Source organism: Pezoporus occidentalis, unplaced genomic scaffold, assembly GCF_034315485.1.
Source record: "Pezoporus occidentalis ecotype Australia unplaced genomic scaffold, CSIRO_AGI_Poc_V1 ctg280, whole genome shotgun sequence".
NCBI lineage: Eukaryota > Metazoa > Chordata > Aves > Psittaciformes > Psittacidae > Pezoporus > Pezoporus occidentalis.
The window spans coordinates 161,884-182,955 of NW_026914719.1; the positions used below are offsets into that span (position 1 = coordinate 161,884).

Below are 21,072 nucleotides of genomic sequence, written 5' to 3' on the forward strand. Positions count from 1 at the left end.
TCCCTGTGTGTGTGGTGTCTGTGTTGGTGTGAGGACTCGGGGAGGTTTGGCACCAAAAGGGTGCTCCTGACCTGGTGGGTGCAGTGGGTGGGAGAGCAGCTCCCCAAAGCAGCTCGTGGTTCGGGAGATGCTCAAGAGGGGTGTTTTTGCCAGACAGTCTCAGCACTTGGATGCGAGTACCATGGGCAGGGTGGTGGGATTTGGGGGTTTCCAAAATCATTCATCCTCACGGCCTTGGCCAAAATCTCCCTCTTTGTTCCCAAACCATGCTCTGTATCTGCTGGAGAGGCATCTCCCACCAGAGCCGGTACATCCCTGTGAGCTCTCCCCTCACCCCTATTCCTGGGGGAACTCAAGCACCACAATGAAGGATTTTAGGAGCAGCACCAGCCCCAAACCCACCACCAGCCCTTTCCCATCCCTTTCGGCTCCGCAGCAGGAAGGAGCCTGCCTGGATCCAGCATTCCCGGGGGAATCCCAGCCCCCAGCCCCAGCACGGGAACACTGCGGGATTGTGCTGCGGCCGCTGGGAGCCGGCGGCTGCCCCGCGGGGGCAGATTTACAGCCGAGGTACCTGCTCGGATATTTATAACCACCCTTTCTTGTTTTACGGCCAGCGCTCAGCAAACAGCCCTCCCCCCGTGCTCCCTCCGCTGCCCCTTCCCCGTTTCCTCTGAAATATTTCATCATTTCAAGGGGAATAAAGTTTCCAGCGAGGGGAAACACAAACTCGCTCCCCGGGCCGTGGGCTTTGAAATTGTACGCGGTGCGTTTGATGGGCTGCCGGGCCAGGCCCCTGCTCCAGGTTCCCTTCAGATCACACCACGCGGCAGGAAGCACGCTCGGCCCCTGTGAGTGACAGTTTCATTAGGCCACGGCCGGTGTTTTTCATTTTTCCGCTTTTTATTGCTGCTTTATAAATGCAGATAATGAATAACATGCCTCTGAGCAGAGCGGGGCCAGCCCTAATGGCTCCCAACATGTCTCCAGGGGGAGGGGGAGCCGGGAGGGGAGGCCAATGACCTGAAATATTGATATTTACGCTCAAAAAAAGCAGCTCTTTTTCACAAAGGAAATAAAAAGCAAGGACACGGAATCGCCCTTCAGCAGCCCCGGCTGCAGCGCCCGCGGGCAGATGCGAACCAGGCTGCTGTGGGCGATGCAGAGTTTGGCTTTCCGGGAAGGTTTGCAAGCCAGGGCATCACTGTAGCTCCCTCCCAGTGATATTTGGGGTTTAATGGGACTGATGCTGTCCCCTGCTTGTGGCAAGCACCGGAGGAGCAGGAGGAGGTGGATGGGGAGGAAACACGAGTGGATGGAGAAGGAAACTAAACCCAGCTCAAGTTTTATGGTTGATTTCCTGACCCGTGCCTGGGCAGTTTGCAGCAGCTCCGCCGATGCTCTGGCTTTGTGCAGCCGAACCCTGCTGCAGGTCAATGCCTGGGACATGGGAGGGAAGGGGCTGAGGCATAGGAAGGCTCTGGGAAGGGGAAGGCAGGGCTCAGGGACACGAGGTGGTTTGCCATGGGCATTCCATGCACACTCCGCACACATCAAACTCCCCACGGAGACGCGATCCCTGTGTCCCGGCTGCTGAATCGCTGCCCTTAGCCTGAGCCCCCTGCACAGCACAGGCACTTGGGGGCTGCCTCTCCCCTTTTCCCCTTCCACTGTCTCTCCTCGCACAGACCCGACGTTGTTCCTCCTGAAGCAGAGATGCGCTCGCCTCCGCTCGGGTCATGGGCTCTGGGTGCCCTGAGCACCCCACGCTCAGCCAGGGGCTCTCTGGCTTCAGTGCAGCAGTGCCACAGGGTTCTGTCCCCTCCCCGGCATGTCTGGGATGAAGGAGGGACATCTCCCAGCCATGGGGGTCTCCCCCAAAACCGAAGGGGTTTGGACAGGCTATGGAACATGGGATGCTTCAGACAGGGTGATGGAGGAGCTGATAGCAGCAGACCCAAACATCAGGTTTTGACTCTCTGGGAGGTGGGTGATGCCAGGCAGTTTCCTTTGCAGGGCAAAGCTCTTGCTAAGGTTTTGGGGCAAGCCCCGAAAGTGATCTCTGGGTGTTTTTAGCACCAAAATCTTGCACCTATTTTGGGGTCTATGGCTTTGCCCAGGCTGCTCTCAACCCCATCTTGGCCATTTGCACTCCCCACCAGGCTCCCCTATGACCCTTTGGGTACTCAGCACCCTGGGGCTGTGCCGTGCCCCCCTGGGGCTCCCTGCACCTGGGTGCATGGGTGATGCTGAGCAGCCCAAGCACACCCAAAATGTGGGCTCAGCTGCTAGATCCAAGTGGTGCAAGTGCCACTGGTGGGACAGAGTCACCTCCAGAAAGCCCAAGGGCATGCAGTGTCCATAGAGCTCCAGGCGGGGGTTGCATTCAGCCCCAGCACGTGGGGGTGCTAATCCGGTCAGGACCCGGCTCCCCAGACTAACGGGCTGCACTAACGCTCCTTGCAACGCGCTTCCTCCTTCTCACACGGAGAGCACAAAAGCCAAGGGGGTTCGGTGAGGCTGTGGAACATGGGATGATGCTTCCGACAGGGTGATGGAGGAGTCGATAGTGCCAGACCCAAACCTCTGCTTTGGGCTCTTCTGGGAGGTGGGGGGGAGCCAAAATGCAAAGGGAGGATTTCCACGAGGCTGGAAAGGCGGTGGAGTGGAACCGTTGACGTGTGACACCAACCGAGCTCCTTGCTGGACACTGTTTCTAAATCACTTTTTTATAAACAGGGGAGAGACACTTCCAGCAACACGTTATCCTTGAGACGTTTTCTAATGGTAAATATTTTTGTTCTCTATCTCTCTGGAGGGGTCTAACAGTAGCTGGTCTCCCAACTGGAGACCATAACCGGGCTCGGGGGGCTGAGCTGTCACGCTAACCGCATGCCTCACTAACCCGCTGCTGCTTCGTAACCCCACAGAGCGAGCCTGGCCTTGGGCTGCAGGAGGATTTGGCTTTTGGGGACACGGAAGGAAACCCTCCCCTGGCTGCACTTGCATGAGGCGGGGGCTCTCGCGTTGCTTTGGGCGATCCAGCCTGGTGCAGGGGGTGATAATCCACGTTCCAGTGGCTGTGGCAAGGGTTATCCCTTCCCAGGATGCCAAGCAATTCCCAGAGGAGCTAGTGGTGGGCTGCTGGTGGCAGTGGGGTTGGGAGGGTGATACTCATGCCCATCTCTGCACTGTGTGTCCCCAAAGTTACCCCTTCCCGGAGCCCACCCGCTCATAGACGGACACCCTCAGGGTGCCCCAGGCTTTGGCCCAGCAGAGCTCCAATGACCCTTTATGGGGCTGGGCACCTCGGCTCCTTCCCCGCATATTTCTGTGCAGCCTCTCTTGGGTCTCTAAGCTCTCCATGAAGGTAAGGTGATGCCTCCGCTCCAACAGCAAGGGAACTGAGGCAGTCTGATGGTGCAGGGACTTGTCTGTGGTGGGGAACCTTGCTCATGGACGTGATGGGTGCATGGAAACTCCTGGCTCGTCCAGGAGGAGCTGTGGTAGCTTTCAGGGGGGCTCTGCAGAGCCTTTCCCACAGGGATGGGAGAAGGGGGGACCCCAGCTCTGCGCCATCACCGTACTCCAGCCAACCTGGCTGTAATTCCTCTGAGTACAGCTCAATTATCTCCTTGGGCTCCTGGGATCGCAGTCCCGCTGTGATTGCTGCTGCCTGGCAGGTGCAGGGAAGCCGGAGCGAAGGGTGCACCTTCATCAGCAAAGGGTGCTGAGCGGGGCGAGGATTTCCATGGCGTGGTGGTTGGGAACTGAGAGCGGAGCTGGGATGGAGGAGGGCGGGAAGGAGTGCGTGTGTGTGTGCGAGCTGCTTTGTCTTCTCCTTCCCCGCGCGGTGGAGGCCCTCGCCAAAGCCCTGTGTGGTTGGGTGAGTCACGCCAGGCTGGAGCAGCCCCCGGCACTGCCGAACAATGCGGCTCTCCCGGGGCCCCTGGCCCCGTCTCCCCGTGACCTCCCCTACTCACAGGTACCCCAGGAGCCCCCTCCACGCTCTTTGTAAGCCCAGGACAAGGTCTCCCCTTTGTAAAGGGGTTTGCAGCGCTGCTCCAGCCGTACTGCCTCAGCAACCACCCCATGCGTACCCCGGGCGGTGTCTGCATCCTGCATGGGATGGTGCGTTGGGTTTCTTTACAGCTCAGCTGGAATTCCCAAAGGTGCAAAGAGGCCAGGAGGGGAGATGGGTGCTGCAGCACAGGAGGAGGCTGTGAGCATGGTGAAACAGGCACCATGCTCCATGGAGAGCCCTGTCCTCCCTGGTGCAGCCACTTCTCTGGTCCCTTGATCCCACCAAAAGCAGCTGCAGCGCTGAGCCCGTCCCCTCACCTCAGCAGTGACCCTGTTAAATCAGCCCTCCCTGGGCTGCTTCTGCACCAGCTGCTGGAACAAAGGCTGGTATTGAACAATTCATCAGGCTTCCAGAAAGTTTCCCTTCCCTTCGGCTTGCTGTTGCCCGCGCTGTGCTCTTTGCCCCGGTGCCACAGGGGAACCAACATTCCCGACACGGGGCGGCTGCTTGCAGGGAGAGGACCTGGCTGGAGGAATATCTGCAGAAATCCCTTCCTTGCCGTTAGGTTTTGTAATTGTGGTGGCTATTAACTTAATAAAATGGTCCCTTTTGTTCTCCCATTATGGGACATCATAAAAATAGCAGCGGCAAGACGAGCACAGAGTGATCCCAGCTCCCTTGCCCCGAGGCAAATGGTTGGATGCTTCAGTCATTCCCACCCCATGCGGCGCTTGCAAAAAACGGGAGAACCTGGGATTTGCTCTTTCCAAGGAATTTCTTCAAGGCATTTTCATCTTGGGTTCCTTGAAGCCCAAATGCCTCATTTATCCGAGCAACCAGCCTTCTGAAAGGAATATTTTATTATCCTTTGTGAACAACTTCATGCACTTCAAACCATTGTTCTGGTGGTTAGGACCGAAATTGAGGATTGATCTCACAGGGAAGCTGTCAAGCTGAAAATGCTTCATTTAAATTAGTGTCCCTTCTAGTCCTACCAGCCACAGCTGACTTTGATAATACTGGAATAATTAGTGCTCTTTTTTTCCTTCTAAATTGGATTTTTTTCCACTGATGCTGCCTCTGTGTGTGTGTGTTCTAATTATATGAAGCGTCTCCCAAATTAGCCTGGGACACTGGACAGGCTGGCGTGCCCGAGCGGCGGGTGACAGTCCCGGCTCACCCATGGCTTTGTGGCTCAGTGGCGGTGGTGGCAGCAAGCGGGGCTGGAACCCGCTTTTCCCTCCTCCATCCCACTGGGACTGGGGCTGTGCATCCGCATCCATGGGGAGCTGCAGTCGGGGCACCCCGGTGAGAGCCGGCTCCGGCTGCGTTTAGCACAGCCGGTGCTGGGCCTTTGTCACTTGGACACGCAAGTCGTCCTCGTTGGAAATGGCAAAGCCAGACTCCACCAGACACTGTTTTGGTGGGACACAGCCTGGATTCCAGCATGGAGGCTGAGCGAGGTGGGATTAATCCCATGGAGATGCTTTTCCATCCCTCAGCTGGGAAACCGATGCATTTCAGGAGTGAAAAGCTTCTGTCGAACCACCTCTGCTTTTCCCAGTGTCCGGTTTGCTGTTCCACATCAAGATCTGCCGTCCCCATTCTCCCTGGGTGGGCAGGAGTCACTCTGCTCCCTGCCTGCATTCATAAAGCATCCTCTAAGGAGGGGACAAGGCTGTCCCCACTGCTTTCACTGCTTAAATGCAGATACCCAGTACATAAGAGCAGGTTGTTGGAAGGCAGAAGGGTTGCAAAGGAGTTTGGATGGGGAACCAGGAAATCTGGGTGCTTTTTCCTGCCTTAGCACTTGGGGGAATCACAGGCACCCTTATTTCACCCCCAAACTCACCAGGGAGCAGCACCCAGCGGTGGGAAGGCAACAAGCTCGGGGTTGTGTGACACCCCCCCCCCCCCCAGCCTTTTCAACACCAGTCCTTCAGCTCGGCTGCTCTCTCCTCTGTCCCTGCAGAGACGTGTGCTGTGAACAACGGGGGCTGTGACAGCAAGTGTCATGATGCAGCGACGGGTGTGCACTGCAGCTGCCCCATGGGCTTCATGCTCCAGCCTGACAGGAAGACGTGCAAAGGTAGGTGGGTGCGAGCGGGGCCGGGCTGTTCACTGCTCACCTTTGGGTGCCTCAGACCCCACTTTGTGTCCTGTGGCTCAGGTTTAGCTCAGCTCAAGGTTACTCACAGCATTTGCTTGCTTGGTGTTTGCATCCGTGGGTGCAGATGGGGATCACCCCAGGTTTGGGGACTCATTTGGTTGGCTCCACTCTCCTGGGAAGCCTATGGAGAAGGGGAAAGGGAAGGCTGGGTCAAGCCAGAGGCAATGGCTTGGCACACGTGGGCCTGGAGGGTCCTGTCCCACCTTGCTCCAACCTGCTGCCTCAGTTTCCCCATGGGTAGGTATGCAGGAAATCCACATCTTTTCTGGGAATATGAGATGCACGAGTCCCTTTGTACACTGGCCAGGCAGGTCCAAGCACCGTGTCCCATTTCATAGAACCATAGAACCATAGAATAGTTTGAGTTGGAAGGGACCTTAAAGCTCATTCAGTTACACCCCCCTGCCACGGGCAGGGACCCCTTCCATAGAGCAGCTTGCTCCAAGCCCCTGTGTCCAACCTGGCCTTGAACACTGCCAGGGATGGGGCAGCCACAGCTTCTCTGGGCACCCTGTGCCAGCGCCTCAGCACCCTCACAGGGAAGAGCTTCTGCCTTAGATCCAACCTGAACTTCCCCTGTTTCAGTTTGAACCCATCACCCCTTGTCCTATCACTGCAGTCCCTGATGAAGAGTCCCTCTCCAGCATCCTTGTAGCCCCCTTCAGACACTGGAAGATATTTTCGGATACTGGATTTGGGCAGGACACCACAGGAGGTTGCTCACTTCTGTGTGCTCCCACCACCATCCCCATCCACCTGCCTCTGCAAGGGGGAGCAGTCCAGGCTGGTGACCCCACACCCCAGCGTTGCCCCCCTCCCTGGGCAAGGGGCACCATGACCCCGGGCTGCCTGGCGCCTGCGTTGTGTCTTTTGGCAGCTCTGGGAACTTGACCCCGGTTGAAAGCAAAGCCCATCCCGCTGCTCCCTACCTGCTGACTGCTTCCAGAACCCCGCGCCTGGTGTTTTAGCAGAGCATCCCCCTCCCCTCCAATCCTGCACTTTCCAGGACCATGCAATAACCCAGAGCCATGTCCCCTGTGTCTGGGGGTTTTATTGCAGCTGGTTTATAGCCTGCTCCCTCACAGTCGTAAAGAGAAAACCCCAGAGAGCCCCAGAGAGGCAGAGGTGCCCTGGCGCTGGGGGTGGTGGGGTGCTGCTTCTTCCAGGTCTCCTTCCATTTTACAGGTCATTTCCTAGCAGTAAATTTTGTTTAGTGGAAAAAGGGGAAAAAAAATCAACCAAAAAAACCCAAGTCCCAGCCTCCTTCCAGGTTTCTGGGGCTCTTTGCAGTTATTGTGCATGATCATTTTTAGCTTTGTTTATGGCAGGAAGGAGAAGACAAGCAAAGGTGAGGATTGAAAAGCACAGAGTTTGTCTCGTTTCTGCTGTTCTTGGTCCCCAGAATTAGCCCCCCACCCAAACCTGTGACTCCGCAGACTCTGGTGTGATGCTTTCCCCCATTGCCAGGCTCTTTCTGAGTCCCTGGCTCCTGCCTCTGCTCTGGGGGATGCTGAGACCTGCAGAAATTAAATGTTTTGTGCAGCTTCCAAGCTCAGCAGAGCCCAGGAGTCCCCAGTGTCCTGCATCAGCTCCCCAAGTGCACCAGATAAAACCAGGAGCCACGTTCCCCCAGTGCCCATCAGAGCCCAAAGGCTTTCTCCCATCTGCCGGCTCCCAGTGGGGACAGAGTCCGAGGGGATGATCCCTCCCTGCCTGCCGAGCATCCCAGCTGGAGTGTGCCGTGTCCCCTGTCCCCACAGACATCGACGAGTGCCGGCTCAACAACGGTGGCTGCGACCACATCTGCAGGAACACGGTTGGCAGCTTCGAGTGCAGCTGCAAGAAGGGCTACAAACTGCTCATCAACGAGAGGAACTGCCAAGGTAAGGGGTGGCAGCAGCCCAGCACCCTGCCCTGCCCGGGGACATCACCTCTCCTGCTCTCCAGTGTTTCCAGCCCTCCCATGGCTGCTGCTGGAGGAGTGCTATCCCGGTTCCTCTGGACCATGTCCATCCTTCAGAGGAATTAGTGCTGGATTTGGGTTCTGGTCTGGGGCTTAGCCCTTTGATCTGCACTGGATGACGGTCATGGCATTCCCTGCAGCCCCATGGGCTAGGATGTGGCTCTGCCTGCCTCTCCCCCTTGCCTGGCCACCCCACAGCGTTGGCTGGATCATTCCCTGCTCAGGGATGTGTTGGTTTTTGCAAGCTGTCAAGGCAGAGCAAGGATTTTAGTGGCTTTTGTAAAGGGAATGCCCCTTGCCCTATCTGTGGAAAGCAGGAGTTGCAAGGAAGAGGCATCCTGCTCACTCTGCAGGGAGCTGGCTGCTCCATGCTGCTTCTTCCACCTTTTTCTCCCTGTTTCCTGCACATCCCTCCTAAACCCACCTTTAAACAACCTGGCAGGTCACTAGGCTGTCTCGAGGAATCACAGGGCTCTGCACCCCCAGTCCATGGCCGAGGTGAGCCCAGTGGGAGTGCCTAAGCCCAAGTGTTGCCTCCCAGAAGCACATGGCCAGGGAAGGAAGGGGCTGGCGTTCTGGGGCCATGACCACTTTCATCTCTGTCCAGGCCCAGCACTCGGGATTTTGATGTGAGCAGAGCAATTGACTTAATGAAGGCCATGAAACGGTGCTCAAACCCACTGGGATGGGCTCACCCACCAAGCCAGGGCCTCCCTGCCGTGGCCAAGTGCCCCATGGGGCCGAGCAGACATCCCTGGCACTGTCCTGGGGCAGGACCATCCCACGCAGCATTCCCACTTGTCACAGGGCAGAGCCAAGGCATCCTGTGCCAAGGACATGGCACTGGTATTGTCTGAGGGTCAAAGGGGCTGCAGGAGCTTGGGGCAGGGCAAATGCTAGGGCAGTGGAAAAGCTTGGATGCAGGCAGGGTGGGAGCAGTGTCCCAGAGCATCCTGGTGTTGGATCCCCAGAGCAATCCGGTGCTGGATCCCTGGCGCATCCCAATGCAGTATCCCACAGCATCCCAGTGCAGCCCCCAGCTTACTCGAGGAGCAATTGGAGCAGGAGAGGGACAACCCTTGTCTCTGGGGCTGCCCCTTCTCTGCACCAGCCCTCACCTCCCTCCGTGCCTCCCCTCCAGACATCGACGAGTGCTCCTTCGACCGGACCTGCGATCACCTCTGCATCAACACCCCAGGCAGCTTCCAGTGCCTCTGCAACAAGGGTTACACGCTCTATGGGCTCACCCACTGCGGAGGTAGGGCTGGCAGGGTGCTGGCAAGGAGGGACCCAAACCCAGCAGGGAGGCACACGGGGCACCCAGGGATGGGACAGCCCCATGGCATGGTTGCAGTGTGACCACTGGGGACACCGCTCACACCAAGGGCCCATGGGGAGGGTGGGTGGGTTCCCCACATCCCCTGAGCTGAGGCCGGGCTGGGAGGGGGCTCGCAGCCAGACACTGGTGTCTGCAACTTCAAACACAGCGACAGGAACAATTTGAGTCGTGTCTGCAGCGGCAGAGAGGGAGGGAGAAATCCCCAGCGCTTTTGGCAGGGAGCTGGGAAGGGGAACATCAAAAGGGGTTGATTTAAGTTTCAGAAGGCAGATAGCTCCCAAAGGCAGGGGTGTGCAGTGCCCCGGGGTGCAGGGATGCAGATGAAACACGCTCCGGAGGGGGCTGCTGGAGCTTGTGGCAGCAGGGGTGCCGGTGGCCTGGGAAGATGACAGCACGAGGATGAGTGCTGTGGTGCTGCCCAGCCAGGGAGGATGGGCAGCCTGCCTCGTGCTGCTGAAATGTGGAGCCAGAGGGAGCCAGCGCAGTCACCGGGGTGCTCTTGGTGCGAACCCCATGGTGCTGGCTCCCACTGACCCTCCCACCAGCAGGCAGTTAGGTAGGAAGGTGAGTCTGGGGAACAAGCTCCATCCCTGTCCTCCCTCCACTTCTGCCTCTGCTTCGTGCCAGACCTGGATGATTGACCCCTCATTTCGGGCAGGAACAGAGAGTCTCTGCCATGGGGAGAGGGGCCAGGGCTGCCAAGTAGGTGCCTTTTGAATTTGGCTGCAAAGTGCTTCCATGTCAGCTCTGGCTGGTGCCCCACAGCTCTCCAGCCCACCGTGGGACCGGGATGGGCTCTGCCTGGGTGGGCTGCACCCCTCAGTACCTTGGGTGCATGTGCCCCATGGGCATGGGTCCTTGCATCTCTCTGAAATCACAGGCCTGGGGCAATGCAGTCATTCAGTGTCAGAGCTGGGGGCCCCGTTGCCCCTCGCCCATCACTTGTCCCTTCCTCCCTGCAGATGTTGACGAATGCAGCATCAACCGGGGGGGCTGCAAATTTGGCTGCATCAACACACCTGGCAGCTACCAGTGTACCTGTCCTGCTGGCTGCAAGCTGCACTGGAACAAGAAGGACTGTATTGGTATGTCAGGGCAGGGCACACTGCGACTGGGGATCCCCAGCCACCACACGGGGCTGTTGGGATCAGGTTTTAGGGTGGGGGGGATCATGGGGGTTTGGGGATGTCCTGGAAGAGGGATGCTCCAGCGTGGGCTGCTTTTGGCTGGGTCTCACCTGGGTCTGGATCGGAAGGCGTTGGCCATGCTCCCTCTGTCCTTGGTCATCTCATTGCTTTTATGATCATGCTTGGGGCTGGCCATGAGCTTTTGCACCAGTAAATGTTCCACAAGGAGCTGTTTCCATGGCCCTGGCCATGCCCTGGTACCCGACTCTGTCCCCATCCTTGGGCGCAGGCTGCTCCGGCCCCCTTCCCATTGAAATCCCCCAGTCACATCTCACATTTCCAAGGAGGGTCTGGGGGGGTTGAGTGAGTTCCCCCATGGCTTGGGAGGGTGCAGGAGCCCCTTGCCTGTCCCTGGGCTGTGCCAGCCACGGGTGTCCCCGCTTGTCATCACCAGCCGGCGCGTGTCCCTCAGAGCTGGTCAAATGCCTGCCAGGTTCGGTGCCACCACGGGCCACTCTGACCTGCAACAAGACGGGCAAGAAGGACAGTTGTGCCCTCACCTGCACCTCCAAGGCCCGCTTCCTGCCAGGTACCGGCACCGGTGTCACTGCCAGCAGGGGCAGGGGGGGTCCCAGTTCTCTGCATGGCCCAAGCTTTGGGGGGAGAAGTGTCTGCATGGCCAGGGTGCAAAATCCCAAGCAGTAGCCCAGGAAAGAGAGAGGGGCTGGTTGCTTTGGGGGACTCATTGCTGAGCACAGAGCTCCGTACGGGATGGGTCCCTGGTGCAGGATCCCCATGGAGGGGTTCTGGGCATTGTCCCAACATGGCACAGCCATGGTTCCCTGCATCACCCCAGCAGAGCATCATGGGGACCGTGCAGCCACTCCAGCATCCCCTGACTCCTGTTCCTCCTTCCCGCAGAGTCCGACAGCAGCTACACAGTGAGCTGTGGGACCCCCGTCCTGCGGCAGGGTGGACAGCAGAGACCCACCAACAGCAGCCAGCAGTGCCTCGGTGAGGGGGCTCCCAGGGTGCCCATGGCCCCCACCCGCTGGGCTGCCCCGCACCGGGGTGGTTGAGCACCCACCTTTTCTTTTAGAGACTGTCGCTGCGCCAATCAAGCAGAAGGCTTCCTTCAAGATCAAGGATGCCAAGTGCCACCTGCATCCACGGGCCAAGGGCAAGCAGGATGAGGCTGGGAAGGCTGGGGCACAAGGTGAGGTGTGGTGGCAGGGGGATGGTGGGGCTGTTGGAGGGACACGGTGCTGAGCTGTCCCCCCGCATGCAGTTGGGTCGGCACCTTGCTCCGACTGCCAGGTTGCCTTTGTCAACCTCAAGTGTGACTCATCCAAGAAGGGGAAGGGACGCCGGGCTCGCAACTCCTCCAACAAGGAGGTGACGCGCATCACGTTGGAGTTCGAGGCCGAGATCAAGCCAGAGGAGATCACAGGTGAGCATGGGGCTGGCTTGGCACATCTTGGGTGCAGGCAGGGGTGGTGGGACCAGAGGGATGGTGCTGGGACCAGGGTGTGATGGTGGTGGCACCAAGGGGATGATGGTGGGACCAGGGTGACACTGGTAGGACCAGGGGATGGTGGTGGGACCGGGGGGACAGTGCCATCCCCACACAGTAACAAGAGGCAGATCGTTCCTCATCCAGGTTGGGATGTGTTGGGCAGCACTTGCAGATGAGTATTTAGGAGATGGTTTTGATCCTGGTGGTTTTCCCCTCTCCATCCCTCCCTTCCTGCTGCATCCTTGTTTCCCCCTGCACCCCCATTCCCCCCCTGCTCCCCCAGCCAGCTGCAACCTGCACTGCCTGCGACAGAGGGTGGAGAAAAAGCTGAAATCAGCCATCAAAGCCCTGAAGAAATCCATCAACCAGGAGCGGTTCCTGCTCCGCTTCGCGGGGATGGAGTACGAGGTGGCGCAGAAGCTGAGCATGGCCCCGGAGCGGCAGGAGAGCTGCGGGCCAGGCCAGCACCGCCTGGCTGGCAAGTGTGGTAAGGAGCATGAGGGGGTGCCTGAGCTGTGTCCCCCCGCTGGGGACATCCTCCCTGCCACATCACTGACGTCCCCCCCCCGCTCTCAGTTAGCTGCTCGCAGGGAACGTATTACCATGGCCAGACGGAGCAGTGTGTCCCCTGTCCCCCCGGCACCTACCAGGAGAAGGAAGGGCAGCTCTCCTGCGACTTGTGTCCCCGTGGGGATGCCTTTGGACCAGTGGGAGCCACCAACATCACCGGCTGCACTGGTAAGGGGGGCATGGAGAGGGGCTGGGAGGCACACTGGGGGCTGCAACCTCAGCCATCAGCCCCCATCCAGAAGGAGGGAAAGCTCTGAGCATCCCCAGGACCCACAGGAGCTGTTTTGGGCATTTATCATTAGGAGGAGAGCTCAGGAAGGGCAGCACTCGCTCTGGATATATTGATACTGCCAAGGCTGGGTGGGGAGAGGAGCAAGGGCATGGGGCAGGGGAGCCCTGGGCACGTGGGATGCCAGGACTGAGGGGTACTTGTGCCCGCAGGTCAGTGTCCCCCTGGCCAGCACTCGGCCGATGGCTTCAAGCCCTGCCAGCCGTGTCCCCGGGGGTCCTACCAGCCTGAGGTGGGGCGGGCGCTCTGCTTCCCCTGCGGTGGGGGCCTGACCACACGCCACGAGGGAGCCCTCTCCTTCCAGGACTGCGACACCAAGGGTAGGTGCGAGCCGGTCCCCAGGGATGGGGGGCACCCAATGGGGCTGTGCCAGTGGCTGATGCAGCCCCTTTGCTCTCTGCCCCCCTCCCAGTCCAGTGCTCCCCTGGGCACTACTACAACACGAGCGTCCACCGCTGCATCCGCTGCGCCGTGGGCACCTACCAGCCCGACTTTCGGCAGAACTACTGCATCTCCTGTCCTGGCAACACCACCACTGACTTCGACGGCTCCACCTCCGTGTCCCAGTGCAAAAGTAGGCAAGCTGGGGTGCCACGGCATGGTGGGAACTGGGGCCTTTCCTCCGAAGTACTTAAAAATCCCTTAAAATAGTGTTTGGGGTCAGTTGTGTGCTGTATGCGTGCATGAGGCATGGGAGGGATGCGTGGAGCACTGCTAGGAGAAACCCAGCCCCATTCCAGTGTCCATGCCGCTGGTTCCCAGTTGAAGCAGCTCTCCATACCTTGCAGACCGGCAGTGTGGGGGGGAGCTGGGAGAATACACGGGCTACATCGAGTCCCCCAACTACCCGGGGAATTACCCTGCCAACGTCGAGTGCACTTGGAACATCAACCCCCCCCCCAAGCGCAAGATCCTCATCGTGGTGCCCGAGATCTTCCTGCCCTCCGAGGACGAGTGCGGCGACGTCTTGGTCATGCGGAAAAACTGTAGGTAACCGAGCGCGCCGCGGTGCTCACGGGAGGAGCCGGGGGGGAAGGCTGGGATTTGGCAGAGGTGCCTTGGGCAAAGGGGAAAGCCACGGCCCTGGGCGGCAGGAGGGGGGCTTGGGAACTGGGTGAGCAGCGGACTCGGCATCAAATCATAGAACCATGGAGCGGTTTGGGTTGAAGGGACCTTGAAGCTCCTCCAGCTCCAACCCCTGCCCCGGGCAGGGACACCTTCCATAGAGCAGCTTGCTCCAAGCCCCTGTGTCCAACCTGGCCTTGAACACTGCCAGGGATGGGGCAGCCACAGCTTCTCTGGGCACCCTGTGCCAGCGCCTCAGCACCCTCACAGGGAAGAGCTTCTGCCTAAGATCCAACCTGAACTTCCCCTGTTTCAGTTTGAACCCATCACCCCTTGTCCTATCCCTGCAGTCCCTGATGAAGAGTCCCTCTCCAGCAGCCTTGTAGCCCCCTTCAGACACTGGAAGCTGCTCTGAGGTCTCCATGCAGCTTCTCTTCTCCAGGCGTCACCATGCTTCCCTCCTCTTTTAAAATAGAATCACAGAACAGAATCACAGAATGGTTTGGGTTGGAAAGGGCCCTAAGATTCCAACCAGTTCCAGATCCAGTTCCAACCCCCTGCCATAGGCAGGGACACCTCACACTAGACTATTTTGCCAAGACAGTCTTTCTGGATCAGGGAGGTGCTCGTGGGCTAAGTGTGGGCTGGGTTGCACACCCAGGTCTCAGCACTCCTTTTGAGGGGTAAAAACACCCATTTGGAGCTTTCCAGAGCAAGGAAGGGAAAACAACATCCCTGGTATGTAACGTGAGGGTTGGGGGGTGCTCAGTCTCACCGAATATGGACAGTCCCCACATCTGTTGCCCCCCTTTGCCTTGAGCATTTAAGGACAGTGAGGCTGGGGGTAGTTCTGCTGATGTAGTTCAGCATCATGTGTTCCCCCGTCATTCCCTGCAGCCTCCCCGTCCTCCATCACCACCTACGAGACGTGCCAGACCTACGAGAGGCCCATCGCCTTCACCGCCCGCTCTCGGAAGCTCTGGATCAACTTCAAAACCAGTGAAGCCAACAGTGCCCGGGGCTTCCAGATCCCCTACGTCACCTACGATGGTGAGCACAGGGTGCAGGGGGACGCCATCCCGGTGTGCTGGTGCCCCACTGCCAGGTTGGGTACCCGGGTCACCCCCAGTTCACAGGTATCTAGGGGGGAGCAGGCTCAGGGATGGTGACCAGAGGTTTGGGGCCAAGTCACAGCTCGTGCCCTGATGGTGTATTCTGGGGGGTGTTGCAGAGGACTACGAGCAGCTGGTGGAGGACATCGTGCGGGATGGTAGGCTCTACGCCTCCGAAAACCACCAGGAGATCCTCAAGGTGAGTGTATCCCCACCAGGTCCTCTCTGCCCGGGGCTCTGGAGGATGCTCCATGCAGGATCATCCTTCTGTGCTCCTGGCTTTGTTTTGGAGCTGCCATGGGGGAACACAGGGTGGGAACACAGGGTGACCTTCCCTCTGTCTTGGCTTCCCCACAGGACAAGAAGCTCATCAAAGCTTTCTTCGACGTGCTGGCACATCCCCAGAACTACTTCAAGTACACGGAGAAACACAAGGAGATGCTGCCCCGCTCCTTCATCAAGCTCCTCCGCTCCAAAGTCTCCAGCTTCCTCCGGCCTTATAAATAGCCCCCTGCACCCCTGCAGCCCCCGGGCTGCCCTGCAGCCAAGGAAACACTCTTCTCCCTTCCTTCTCCTTTCCGATTTTCTCCTTCCTCCGCTCGGCTCCAGCAGGACCAACACCTCTCACCCTGCAGATGCCCCACGAGTTCTCCACCGCTCCCCACAGAGCCATGTCCCCAACCAGGGGAGGATGCTCCTGTCTCATCCAGCCACCGGTGAAGCCACTTCTCTCTTTGGAAGCAGGTTCTTTGTTGTAGGGAACCGAAGCACCAGTCCCATCATCATCCTCTGTCCTCCCTTTGGTTTCCTTTACGCCAGGTCTGTCCTTGTTCCCTGGTGCCACCAGCAGCCTGGGACATCAGAGGGGTCATCACGCTTCCATCCCACAGGGCTGGCGCCGGCTGCAGCTCCACCAAGCCCTTTAGCAGAGGAGCACAAGAAGGTAACGGTGTGTTTGCGGCAGCACCCGGGGCAGGGGGATCGGCATCACTTTGCAGAGGTCGGGGGAGATGAATTTACAGAAGCTTTACTTGAGTGAAAAGAAGAGGTAAAGGGGAGCTCAGCAATGGCAGCCGTGGTGCTGCGGGGGCCGTCCCGCCGGAGAGCCGCGCTGGCGCTGGGAGGGAAGCGCAGCCAAGCCACGTTCCCGGAGAACAATGTCTGGCTGCACGGGAGAAAACAGGGAGCAAAGGAGGAGGACTTTGAGCCGGGTTAGGTTTTTGTTCCCCCCCCACCCGAGACACTTGTGCCAAAACCCAGACTTTCTTACAAGCTCTGCCAAAGAGTAACTCGGAAAAAGCAAGCTTTGTGAAGAGCAGGAGTACGTTTGTGCACTAGGATCTCCTCCTTTCTACCTTTTTCATATGTATTAAGTGCAATCATTTGAGTCTTCTTTATATTATTTAGAGGGAAGCTGTGTTTTTTTCTACTAGAAACGACGATATTTATACCTGAGGAATGAGAATGTGCGTTTGTAACCAAAACCAAACATCCACCCGAAGCAAACCCAGCCCTGGGCTGCTGCTCACTGGTGGGATGGTGGTTTTGGGCCTTGAAACCTTTTCTGCCATGTTTGTCCCTGATAAAACCCCCAGGTCAGGGGGAAGCTGGTGCCACACTGCTCGGCATGAGATGGGGTTTGAGGTATCTGGATCCATCGATGGAGGAGGTGGGGTTGCTTTTGGGCTGAGCCTCTGTGGTTTGTGGGTTTTTTCAAGCCCTGTCGTAAGGAGGATGCAAAACTTGGCCCTAAAACCTGGAGCCAGGGGAGGCAGGGGCAGGTCCTGAGGCCAGGGCTGAGGTCACAGTGGACGAGAGGGGAGCTGCCCCTCTGCTCAGTCCCAAAATCTCTGCCAGGTGTGGTGGTCCCTGCAGGAAGAACCATCCCACCTAGCTCTGGGAAGCTTTGTGCTTCCAAGTCCCTTCACGTGCTTGTGGTTCCAGCCATCCAACATGCTTACTGCACTGGGATGCTGCAGGAGCCCTTCTCCAGGGCACGTGGTGCAGATCCCATAGGAAACCCATCCTGCCACCCTGCTTTCATTGCCACTTGCATTCCCCTTTGGCTGGGGACCAAGTCCCACTTTTGGGCTTGTCCCCCTGGCATCTTCACATGGCCACACAGGACCCAGGGGACCAGCGAACACTGCCACCGATCATCCATCCTCTTCCTCCCCAAACCTTCCTCCCTTTCCATCCTTGGCTGTCACCTCCCCTCACCTTCATCCCCATCTTCATCCTCTCAAAGACCTGGAGCTAAATGTGGTCAACTTGCCTACAGCTTTCCTGTTGGCAGGTCCCGTCCTTGTCCCTGCTTGTGTCCCCCTGTCACTTTGACCACAGCTGGGACGAGCCCTGCTCTTAATGAACCAGGTATCGCTCCACATGTGCCACCCGCTCTGTCCTTGCCGAAATCCAGAGGCAGCTGCTCTCCCGTGTTTCCCTTCCTCAGTCCCTGCTGCTCCAAGAGCTCCTCCCGGTCTCTATGAGGGGCTGCAGCCTGGCAAAGGGGGCTGAGGTTTGTCCCTACGATGCTGCGGCTGGAATAGTCTGTCCTGATCAATCCCAGCTGCGCATCTCCCCCTCCTGCCGCCCAGCTCCCAGCACGTTTGGAAGCTCGACATCTGCGGCCTGAGCTGTTTGTCACTTGGTTGGTGTCTGGAAGCAGCTGCTTTGATGCACAAAAGCTGTTGTAGGGATTTGGAGGGGGTTATTGCTCTGGGGCAGGGGCAGTGGAGCGGTGACTGTTGGAAGAGTCCTTCCTATTTGGAACAGTAAAACTAAAACCAACTCGGGGACGATGAACTCGCTGTGATGGCCCCAGTGTGAGGTAGCCACGCACTGGAGCTTAGGGATTCATTGTGACTGATCAGCAGGGTCACTGTCACCCTGACCCGGTGGGGACTGGGCCTCCCAGAGCCTCGGGGTACCCAGGCTGTCACCGTTGTCACTGCACCAACCACCTCTAACTCGGTTTTGGAAGGGTGAGATGGGCAGCATCTGTAATGGCCAAAGGCACCTGGTGACATCTCCTCCTCCTTTCCCACATATCCCTAATACCCCCCCACCAAAGAGTCCATGGGGCCACCAGAAGCACCCCTCTGCAGCACAGCCCCTCTCCTCACCCATTAGCAGGGCTCAGAAAGGGTTTGAAAGGCTGAAAACTGCGTCACCAGCCACCTCTGGGCTGTGTCGAATGTCTCGATGTGGTGAGCACACGGGAGGGTTGTTGGGTTCTTAGTTTTCATGTTGGAATATTTATATCTGCCTTTTGCAGCGGGCCATGACTTACCATCTCCAGCAGACATGATTAAAGTGATGAGACAGATGTAGTTCATGAAGTTATTTGCACTTGATTGAAAGAAAAGAAAATGTATCTGAACTTTGTAAAGAGAAATGTTTGCATTTTGTATTGTCTTTTTTTAATTATTAAATGGAATTTCTTGGTGTTGTGTTGATCTTTCAAAAAAAAAGAACTGGCTCCAACACTTATTTTAAAGGTTTCTAACAGCAGGATCCAAAGCTGTTTTCATTGTTTTTCTCCCTCAGATGCTAAGACAAGCCCTTTCCAAGGGCATAAGGGTTTTTTTTTCCCTAGAAGCTTAAATCCTGCACACTTCCATAAGCTCAACAGTCATTACCCAATGTAATTATTTATATACATTAACTAGCTGCAGTACAACTCATTTTTAGCCCAGAACATGGGAACTGGGCACAGACCAGCTCAGAGGGAAGCAAAGGGGATGAAAGACCCTCGTGACCTGGGCCCCAGCACCCTCTGCTGCCCTCGGTCCCATGGGGCAGCTGGAAACACCCATCAAGGCCTCAAGAGCTGCTGCTGGGAGAGATCCCACAGCCCCAGTCACTGCTGGTGGAGGCACAGCAGAAGCCTCTCAATGCAAACACAGCCCAGGCCTGGCCTGCAGCAGGGACAATCCAGGCGGTCCTTAGAGAAGAGAAGAACCCTCCTGCCTCAGCTGGTGCGTGAGCCCCCGGGGGTGCCCCATTAGATGTGTTCACAGCTCGTGGTGATGTGACAGTTGGAGGGCAAAGTGGTCATGAAACGATTGAATCTTCAGTCCTTGGAGAAGCCAGAGGTCAGCAAAGCCTTCACCTCCTGCGGGGCTGCCTTTGGCCTGTTGAGGATGCTGGTTCCAGAATTCCTTGAGGAACATTACTGAAGAACAAAGCGGTCCAGGAAGGCCGGATGCACCTCAAGGTGCAGGAGCAGGTGGTGCCCCTGTGCTGAAAACCGGTGAGGAAAACCAGCCTGGCTGAACAGGGAGAAGCCTGGAGAAGAGAAGCTGCATGGAGACCTCAGAGCAGCTTCCAGTGTCTGAAGGGGGCTACAAGGATGCTGGAGAGGGACTCTTCATCAGGGACTGCAGTGATAGGACAAGGGGTGATGGGTTCAAACTGAAACAGGGGAAGTTCAGGTTGGATCTAAGGCAGAAGCTCTTCCCTGTGAGGGTGCTGAGGCGCTGGCACAGGGTGCCCAGAGAAGCTGTGGCTGCCCCATCCCTGGCAGTGTTCAAGGGCAGGTTGGACACAGGGGCTTGGAGCAAGCTGCTCTGTGGAAGGGGTCCCTGCCTGTGGCAGGGGCTGGAGCTGGAGGAGCTTTAAGGTACTTTCCAACCCAAACTATTCCATGATTCTATGATATTGCTTGAACTCAGGAATAAAAGGAGTTTATCACCTATGGAAAAAAGGGATTGTTGCCCCATGAGGAGTACAAAGGATGTTGTTATGTAGGGAGAAAGTTAGAAAGGTGAAGGAACATATGGAGCTAAGTCTGACCACAGCCATAAAAGAGAATAAATGCTCTTACAAATATATTAGCGATAACAGGAAGGCCAAGGAGAACCTCCATCCTCTGCTGGATACCGGGGGAAACCTAGGGACTGGGGATAAGGAAAAGGCTGACGTAGTTCATGCCGCCTTTGCCTCAGTCTTTAGGAGTCACACCAGCAGCCCTGCTGAGGGTCCTCGGTTCCCTGAGCTGGATGGCAGAGACGGCAGCTGACTCAAGTCCTCATAATTCAGGAAGAAATGGTTATAGAGACCTCCTGCTTCACTTGGATGTACACAAGTCTATGGGGCTGGGTGGGTTTCACCCAAGAGTGCAGAAGAAGCTGGCAGAGGAGGTTGCTAAGCCACTGTCCAGCATCTATCAGCACCCCTGGTCCAGCGGGCAGGTCCCAGAGGATTGGAAGTTGGCCAGAAGGACAACTCCACAAAAAGGGTAGGAAGGAACCCTGGAAACTACAGCTTCAGTGGGGGGGGAAGGTCACGGAGGAGATCATCTGAGATCACAAAGCACATGTGAGAAAGCGGGGGATCAGGCTCAGGCAGCATGGGTTTGTGAAGGGCAGGGCCTGCCTGACCAACCCGATCTCTTCCTACAGGTGACCCCTGGTCGGTGAGGGAAAGGCTGTGGACATTGTTCAGACTTCAGTAAAGCACTGGACTGTCTCCCACAGTGCTCTGGGGACATTGGCTGCTCATGGCCTGGATAGGAGGATTCTTTCCTTGGTTGGAAACTGGCTGGGCAGCTGAGTCCAGAGAGTGGTGGTAAATGGTGTCCCACAAGGCTCGGTGTTAGGGTTAGTGTTGTTTAATATCCTCATTGATGAGGGGCCTGAGGGCACCCTCCATCAGTTTGCAGATGACACTAAGTTGGATGGGAGCATTGATCTGCTGGAGGGTAGGAGGCTCTACAGAGGGATCTAGGCAGGCTGGATCCATGGGCTGTGGCCAATGGGATGAGGCTCAAAAGGGGCAAGTGCCAGGTTCTGCACCTGGGCCACAACCCCTTGCAACGCTCCAGGCCTGGGGAAGAGCGGCTGGAAAAGGAGCTGGGGGTGCTGAGTGATGGAGCTGAACACGAGCAGCTTGTG

General features: G+C 57.5%; 1 protein-coding gene across 6 annotated transcripts in view; it reads left to right on the forward strand.

Annotated features, from left to right (window-relative positions):
* Window positions 1-16,581, forward strand: part of SCUBE3 (signal peptide, CUB domain and EGF like domain containing 3) — a 35,660-nt gene extending 19,079 nt beyond the window's left edge. Inside the window, exons 7-23 of one of the 6 annotated variants that reach the window (XM_062625554.1) lie at window positions 2,740-2,787; window positions 5,997-6,113; window positions 7,955-8,077; window positions 9,299-9,415; window positions 10,459-10,581; window positions 11,078-11,212; window positions 11,545-11,637; window positions 11,723-11,839; window positions 11,912-12,073; window positions 12,423-12,626; window positions 12,716-12,877; window positions 13,151-13,318; window positions 13,411-13,572; window positions 13,787-13,984; window positions 14,961-15,113; window positions 15,295-15,374; window positions 15,533-16,581. In XM_062625554.1, the coding sequence (XP_062481538.1) occupies window positions 2,740-2,787; window positions 5,997-6,113; window positions 7,955-8,077; window positions 9,299-9,415; window positions 10,459-10,581; window positions 11,078-11,212; window positions 11,545-11,637; window positions 11,723-11,839; window positions 11,912-12,073; window positions 12,423-12,626; window positions 12,716-12,877; window positions 13,151-13,318; window positions 13,411-13,572; window positions 13,787-13,984; window positions 14,961-15,113; window positions 15,295-15,374; window positions 15,533-15,682 (2,312 nt within the window). In that variant the 3' untranslated portion in view covers window positions 15,683-16,581. Of the gene's footprint in view, window positions 1-2,739; window positions 2,788-5,996; window positions 6,114-7,954; window positions 8,078-9,298; window positions 9,416-10,458; window positions 10,582-11,077; window positions 11,213-11,544; window positions 11,638-11,722; window positions 11,840-11,911; window positions 12,074-12,422; window positions 12,627-12,715; window positions 12,878-13,150; window positions 13,319-13,410; window positions 13,573-13,786; window positions 13,989-14,960; window positions 15,114-15,294; window positions 15,376-15,532 lie in introns of those variants that run through there. The other 5 variants (XM_062625555.1, XM_062625556.1, XM_062625558.1 and 2 more) reach the window with 5 other exon arrangements.
* The last annotated feature ends 4,491 nt before the right edge of the window (window positions 16,582-21,072 follow it).